Source organism: Montipora foliosa, chromosome 6 (assembly GCF_036669935.1).
Source record: "Montipora foliosa isolate CH-2021 chromosome 6, ASM3666993v2, whole genome shotgun sequence".
Taxonomy (NCBI): Eukaryota; Metazoa; Cnidaria; class Anthozoa; order Scleractinia; family Acroporidae; genus Montipora; species Montipora foliosa.
The window spans coordinates 61,631,356-61,639,607 of record NC_090874.1 but is presented as its reverse complement, the minus strand read 5'-3'; the positions used below and the strand labels follow the sequence as shown (position 1 = coordinate 61,639,607).

General features: G+C 39.6%; 1 protein-coding gene across 2 annotated transcripts in view; it reads left to right on the top strand.

Moving 5' to 3' along the window:
- Positions 1 to 229: 229 nt before the first annotated feature.
- Positions 230 to 8,252, top strand: part of LOC138008052 (protein FAM149B1-like) — a 35,639-nt gene continuing 27,616 nt past the window's right edge. The window contains exon 1 of one of the 2 annotated variants that reach the window (XM_068855236.1): positions 230 to 469. In XM_068855236.1, the coding sequence (XP_068711337.1) occupies positions 372 to 469 (98 nt within the window). In that variant the 5' untranslated portion in view covers positions 230 to 371. Of the gene's footprint in view, positions 470 to 6,664; positions 6,973 to 8,252 lie in introns of those variants that run through there. The other variant, XM_068855237.1, reaches the window with a different exon arrangement.

The window sequence follows — 8,252 nt, the reverse complement described above, 5'->3', positions numbered from 1 at the left end:
TCGTTATTTATACTTCATGCACGGATTGTTCTCGAAGTTAAACGGAAACTGTTGATGCTTCAGAAAAATCCGAGACTTCGCTTTTAGTGAATATTCTCGCTTGGAAAAAACCCACAAGCTTTACATCCGGGAGAGTTTAAGTTTGACTGAAGTCTCGCTCCCGGATGAAGCCAGATGTGTGGACCCTTGGTGGGAAGCTCAATTAAAAACGTGCATTTTATAAAGAATATTGAAAATAAGCGTCGTCTCTGGTGATGTGATGAGAAATTGCGCTTGGATACAGTACCACGCGTTATTATACCAAGTCAAAACAATTTCCGCGGAGAATCTTCAGTTAGGATTTCAGTTGCAACGGATGGATCACGAACCACATGACTTGGCTGGGGGATTTGATGTACCTCCCGGCAGCGTATCGTTCAAGGAGACGAACAGAAGAAACTACTAAAGAGCTGTCATTTATTTTGAGGGGGTAAGAATTAAACAGATGCGACTTTATTCAAGTTATTATCATACGTTCTGTTGTCACCTTAGATTTTTCGCCTCCGATCCTTGAATCGATGTCTAACTTATACTTAATATTGTAAAAGCTTTCAGCAAATCATTCAAAGAGCTAACCAGTTGATTTCTCCTTTGTAGTATTTATTCTTGCTTTACGGAAATACAATGTTTAGAATATCTTGAATATTAATATCATCAAGAGAAGAAAGTTCTAGATCTGTTTCGCGTCTGAAAAAAACTCCTGAGCCATAAAGAGAATATATTGCGGTAAATGAATAGCGTAGTGGAACGGAAAGTTTCAGACTTCCCTAAATGCATAGAACGACAGTTGGAATACTTTTTCATAAACATGAGGCACGACGCGATCGGGAGAGAGTCATTCAAAATTGACCATCATCCATCTGCAATGGTTTAATTGTGACCATTTGGAAAAGTAAAATGGGGAATTTCTTTATAGAAAACTGCGCCGTGTATAGCTTTTTCGTTTGCATTTTTGTAAGGTTTGTATTTTATCGACATGGCAACAGTTGGACAAAGAACAAAGACAAGAAATTTGCCAGCTCTATAGTGGTGATTATGTAGCGCAGAAAAGCTGTGTTTGCTTTATAATCAGGTCAAACTCACATATTTATTTTTTGGTTGTCAGTTCATTGCAACCATTAACAGAGGAATACTTAATCGTCTCGCAAATGAGTTTCATAAATGGACTTGAGGTTGAGCCAGAAATAGGCTGCCAAAGAAAGCCTACACTCAACAGATCGGCCACGACTTTCATCAGTTCCTTCGTGTTAAAAGACATAACTTTGTCAAAAAGTCAAAATTAATTACGAAATTATAAATCGTGCCATCAAAAAGCAAGAAAATGGTTGGCAAGTGCTTATTCAACTTAGCTGCGCTTTCTTCGTTTTCAGTCATTAAATTCTGTTGAAAGGATGAATATATTAGTATTTAGAAATCTATTGTACAAATTTGCTTTTCCAATGCAGAAAACGGCCGCCTTTCTCTGATCTGACCCGGCTATATTAAAGATTATTTTCATATTTTGTCATCTCGCAAGGTTTTAATTCCGATTTTTTCTTCCAACATTGCTTCCAACTTTGCTTCTTGCCATTTCCTTAGTCACATTTATTTGGGATAAGCTACTGAGCATACTGTACGCGGTTCAAGAAAAAACAGGAACTTTAAAAAGCCCAGAGAAAGCCCTATGCTTAGAGCTAGGGCCACCACAATTTTACTAACCCCAAAATGTTTTGCCTGTTATTCAAAGCAGGAGCAAGTACGCACACTGTAAAGCAGTAATTTATCTTGGTAAGTCATAACCTTGAATTTCAAACAGGAAGCAATTCGTGGTTGGTTTATTGTCTTAATCGGTTGCGAAAAACAAAGACCTCTGTCATACAATTCTGAAGAGTTGACAGTATGAGATTTGTCGTCCGTGTTTAAAAGAAGATACAGCCGCAATTGGTCGAATGCCTGATTTGTATTTTGGAATTTTTTTGCGTTTCGAGTCATGATGTTTCAGAAATGCTTCTTACCTGTTAATCTTACCAAAACATCAGTGCTGTTTGTTTCAATATAAATTATTAACGACAAACCAACAGGTCCTTTGCTAGGATTCGTTTCTAAAATAAGATCAGAACTAACAATATAAAAAAGATCTCAGTCTTTACAATATAAGAACAGTGGTATAGTCATGTGGTTTTTTTTGTACCAGCTCTGTTTGAGATTTCTCCGATACGAGACACACTCTCCATTGAGAAAAGGTTAGGAAGGCCAGAGTCATAACAAAGATCTGCATACAAAATATTTATCATATCACGGACTGTGATTGGTAAATTCAGCGGTCGTATACTGCAGTGTGGCCCGACTTTACAAAATGCAGTGTTACCCGGCTTGCCTCGGTTGTCAAGGGATATAATAAACTCATTCCTCTTTCGATACTTAAACGGCTCCTTATTTCCTCCACTTTATTCTATGAGTGCGTGTTTTAAGATGGTGGAGTACAAACTTTAGTTAGCCAAAGGCAAAGAAACGGTTTCCCCCACATTGTGATATGCTTTGATGCTATGTTTTCATCTATTTTGACGGCATTCCTTTGATAAATCACAAGCCGAGTTGCGTGTTATGAGTCTGCTCTAATTGATTAGTCATTGTTCATAGTTTCTATGGCCGGTGCTGGATGCTTACTTGAGACCAAGGAATTCTGTCACGAGCTTTCAAACGGCAAGGCCAGTCATTGCTAATAGGTCGGCCATATGCAAATTGAGCGTATTGCACGTACATAAACATTTCTGCAGCAATTGTAAATAGGCAAGAGATCTGTAATTTCCTATTGTCCGTCGGTGGAAGAAAAATTCACATCAAAGGGCTTCTTTTATTTTATTTCCGGAAGGATCTTTGAAAAAAATGTCTTAGGACTATGTCAGGTTCTTTCAGCTCCGAAGTCGGCTCCTGACCCATCCCATTCATTAAGGAAGCACCATACGGCTGTCAAAGAAAATTTTCATTTCTTATGGGATACAGCACGGATCCACAATTTTCAACTATCAAAATGGCTTGATGACCTCATGGTGCAGTTCAATCGCATGGTTACGAGTTTTAGTCCTGATTAAGCCTGCAATTTTCAAACTACCGTACGCGAGTTTTCAATTTCTCAATTTGTTTCTACATATCTTCGTCTACATGTACATATCTCGATTCTACATATCTTCGTCTACATGTTCTAGCACGCAGCAAAGTCTCCTTGATTGGATGGCCACATATCCCATGAACCTCTTTGAGATATCATCGCCATGCCCGCCACTTCTTTCTGGACAAAACCGGGAGCTCAATGCCTTACTTCTTGCGAATAGTACGTTACATGTACCTACACTGAACGGTAGTTAGACGGGGCCTGCGGCGTATAGACTACAGAGTCGAACTATCTGGAAATGAAATAACAAAGAAAGTACTTTCTCCTCAGTTTCTCGCGGTTCGAATCCACGACCTCGCACATATTTCTTGTCCGATGATCAACCAATTGAGCCACCTTGGGTGCTTTTTCTTTTCTCTCATGATCTTTTGCTTAGAAAATCGAAATAGTGAGCGTAAGGTGACAGATTCGAATCCTGTCATTTAGGAAAACTAAGAATTTTTCTCTAAGATGATCTGTTCACGCATTTAAAAGTTTGTATTTCTGGAAGTAAAAGTTTGTATGTTTGTGCTGTTTACCATCCTCACGAGGATGATGAGACATGCATGAACATTCTAGAAACGTCTGTCTGCTTACAGGACAAGAGAAAATTAAGTGGGAAGAGAGGGTAGCCCTGATACATACCGTTTCACATACGTAATATGTCTCAAGTTATTTTTAGATCGACTCCCACGCTTTTTTGAGCCCAAGGGGATTATGCAACAGCAAATCATATGGCGGGGATGTGTTCTGCGTGGATATCCCAAGGTCAGAGACACGCGTCCTTCAAGAAGTGACGAAAAGGGAAGAAGATGCGGAAAGCAAAATTGCTGTTCGTTTTGTCAACCAAACTTGGCGGGAACTCTGTTTGCAAAACAAGAATTTAAACAGAATCGCCTTTACTGACTCAAAGCAATGTTCTCGTGATTCCAGTGAACACGAAAGTTGTAGCGAAGAAGAAGAACTCAGTGTCAGTGAAGAAGAGGAGATACAAACGGAAAATGAGCCAGAGAGTACCAGCGAAACACCATAAAGATCCTGCTCCTGAATGATACTTCAGCAGACGAGGGAGAGGTGATGAAAAAATCGGACAGTTCAGGGAAACAAAAGCCCACGGCATTGAACCCGTGCACCTGTGCAAAACGGAAGAAAAGTCTTTCAGAGGAAGAGATGGAGGACTTATGTGGAGAGTTGGCCATGATTTGTGCATCGTTCAGTCATGTGATGCAAAGCCTCCACGAAATATCCACGCAACGCGCGAGGTAATTTTCTCCGAGGGGAATGAAACTTTCTAAAAATAACTTGAGACATATCACATATGGAAAATCTCATGTAAGGGGGATGCTATTTCTTCTCACTTAATTTTCTCTTACAGGAAGAATGCACACATTTCGACCGCCGGCGATATGAACTTGTCTGGATGCGATTGGAAATCAAACTGCTTAAAATTAAGTTCACCTAACAATGAACTTTGTTGACTTGCTTAACGACAACAGTCTTACCCAGATGATCAACGAACCAAAGCGAAGTGTGAATCCTCAAGACTTGTTTATTACTAATAATTAACGTCTCTCGCATAATGAAATTAAAGTCCATCCCAGTAGTAAGTGATCACAAAGGAATGTGTATGTATGTTGAGGCTGATATCAGTCCTATTACTTACAAACAGAAAGCTCGCAAAATAGACCTGTACAAACGAGCAGATTCCACGACCATTTGACGAAATTCTGAGACTCAAGTCAAGTACCAGTAATCAAAACATTACTGCAAACCAGCTATGGGTCTCCTTCAAAACAGAGTTGAATGTTAGTATCAATAAGTACTTTCGGAGACACGTCGTTAAGAGGCGAAACGCTCCCCATATGTGGACAAGGAAATCAAACGCTTCATGAAGAATCGCGATAAATTACACACCATTAATAGTCCGTGCTATCGTGAAATCAAGCACCTCGTTGAACGGAAACTTAGAGAAGCATACTGGAAGTATGTGGAAGATGTTATTACTCCAAATGTCCCTTCTGATATTCAGCAAACGAGCAAACGGTTTTTGTCTTTGTTTAAACACTCAAGAATTGACTTCTTCAGCATTCCACCCCTGAACAATCAAGGTCGAACTGTGTTGGATCCGATAGCTAAAGCCACCCTGTTCAACAAAACCTTCTATTCTGCATTCTCTAGTACTGCTGTGATCTCTTGATCTCCCATCTTTCAACTATGTACTCTCTATCCTAAAGGCATCAATGAACTCCTCTCATTCCATAATTTATTCACAAATTTATTTCACCATATTTCCACCAATGGTAAAGCTCCTCCACACCCTCATAAAAACCAACAACACCGCTGACCTAAACAACCACGAGCTATGGGAACAAGAATGGTAAATGAGCTTCAATGCTGTTAAGTGCAAAGTTCTGCGCATGAGCCGACGAAACATTCAATTATACGTTAGAACACACTCCACGGGGTTACAATCAATTCCGTACAGAGCACAAAGTACCTTGGCGTGCAGAAGCAGACGCATGCACGAATTTTTATTTATCCCAATATCTTCGAGCACTAATTATAACAATTTGACCTTCTATCATGACTGCGAGGATCATAGCTCACTTGATATCCTTGATATCATATAATGGAACTCTCTCCCTGCCGAAGTTTTTCTTAGTCGATAAACTCTAATCAATTTAAGTAAAGTGTATCAATTCTTCTCCATTCATTCTACAGCTGTGTCGGTTTTTTTTCCTTTTCACGCTACTGAAGTTTAAACTGGCCAATCAGAATTCAGCGAGCAGGAAAGACTGTGCTATCCGACGCGCGACGTCATGTCAATTGTTTGCAAGTAAAGGGCCAGAAAACCATTTAAAACATTTCGTGCCAACCTTTGTTAACAAACTTTGGCGCCAAAACTGGGTTGCTGGCGATGCGAACGTCAGCTGTTGTGCTTAGGCTGTTATTTGTGCTTTCTCTAACTATTTTAAGACGAATTCAGTATGATATTTTCGAATCAAATTTAAGAAGACGTCAAAACTGTATTGATAATGCATTTATTTGTGTTAACTTCATGAAAAAAGACTTTAGTGGCGTCCTCTCGAAAGGGTTTGTCGACAACAACGTCGTTTGCTTAAAGATCGAAATGCACCGTTTCCGATGAATGAGAATAGCTCAGTTTTGACTGCCGCGGGCACTGCGGGCGCGGGTTCCGTATGCAAGGCTGACCACCCGGCAAATAATCCTCGACAAAGGAGGGGTTGCCGTAGTGGGGAAAAAATGTATGGTAGGAGTTGTAACAAAATTCCAAGGCCCAGGACAGAACTCCCTATGTTGTTTCCAATCACGGTACCTGCCTAATCAGCTATCATATTAAACACTTTAAAATGTTTTTTGAACGTTCATGTTTTCAAGTTTCCTCAACGATGATGTGATTTTGGCGCGATGCACCGGATCGCTTCGTAACCTCCCACTAACTTTCAAGGGCGCATCGCCCACCGGGAAAATTGTATTTCATCTAAATTGTGTTGTTTTTGTGGACTTCTCTGGGGAGTCTTGGTCGGAAACGGAGAGACGTTTTTCATTGTTTGGCGCTTTTTTTAGTCTAGACTTTCAAACTATAGCAATAATCACTTATACAGGAATAGGTCTGAGAAGAAAAAACTATGTAGTGCCTGGTTTGGCTCAGATTTTAAGCCACCATTTCGTGGTATACGTTGTTGTCATGGATGTGCTGAGGGGTTCAACTCCGCTCGGAGTGGAATTTTGGATTCCTCTCAAAAGACAAAGATGACGAATAGAGCCTATCCTCTTGAAATGTAAGTGATCTAGTACCTTGTCATTTCATCTCTGGTGAAAAATCGTTTTCGTGTTGACAGGTCGGTTGTCTCGATGCTTGTGCAATGCAATATGTAGATCGATAGCTGCATATTGTGGTCAAGTTATAACTTCACGTAGCGAATATTGCTGATCATTGTTTGAATACAAGGGGACCAATCTCAATTAGTAAAATATTCATAGTACCCGTGTGTACTAAACTAAAGGTAAACAACGAAACGCTCAAATAATTTTGGAGAATTTTCCGATTTGGTTATCACAATGATCAACTTGAGGACTGATAATTACTTTTCATGAATTCGAAATGAATCTGTATAGATTATACAGAGTCAGCATACCTTTTAAAGTCAGCAATCTTACACGTATGCCGGCACACTAAAAATTCCTATGAAATTAGACTTACATGTACATGAAAACTTTTTTCCAGTTTTTTGGGAGTCAGATCTGTACATATACACATGTACGAGGTCTTTTTACTTCAAATTCATTATTCTGTTTGTTTTCTTTAGCTTATTATTGCTATGCATTTTCATGCACAGTGCAACCAGAGAAAGTACATTTTTAATCAAGTATAAAATTAATAATAAATTCAAATGTAATATTCTAAAGTTGAACATTTACTTGACGTAAATTTCCTTTGTTATTGGCAAGGGTGTTTTGCAGACTGTCGGTTTTTTGCAACATAACAAAGGTTACCAAGTGCTGACTTATGCTTTCAGTAATTGTAGTGCAAAATTTACACAAGAGAATGCTTGGAAGCACTTACCTGTAAACTGCAGTTGAAAATGGTCATCACAAACTTGCAACTTTAGTCAGTTGCAAAAGTGCTTTGTCACATAGAAACTCAACATGCATGGATAGCCAGGAGGAACCCTGCCTGAGAGTGTTGGTCAAAAGCCCCAATTACAAGAAACTACTTCTGGCATCCAATAGACAACTGAGCCAAGAACCATTGAAGGAATGGCCTTGAAACATGGGACCATAACCAAGATAACCGGTTGCATTGGATGGTACTTGTTAGTATGCTAGATGGGTCCATATGGTAGTAAGGAAGAATTTCAAGCCATCTCACATATGAAATACATGTTGTACTTGCACACCAACATGAGTTCAATCCAAACTCATGGTGAAGCCTAATGGTGTTGTCATCTTGTCTAAGGGATTAATCAAGTGGCTGAATGCCAACCTTTGGGAGCCAATCTTACATGCTTGGATCTGAATGGCTTTAATAGGCAGGACTCTAGCGGCTTTCGCTTGTCAA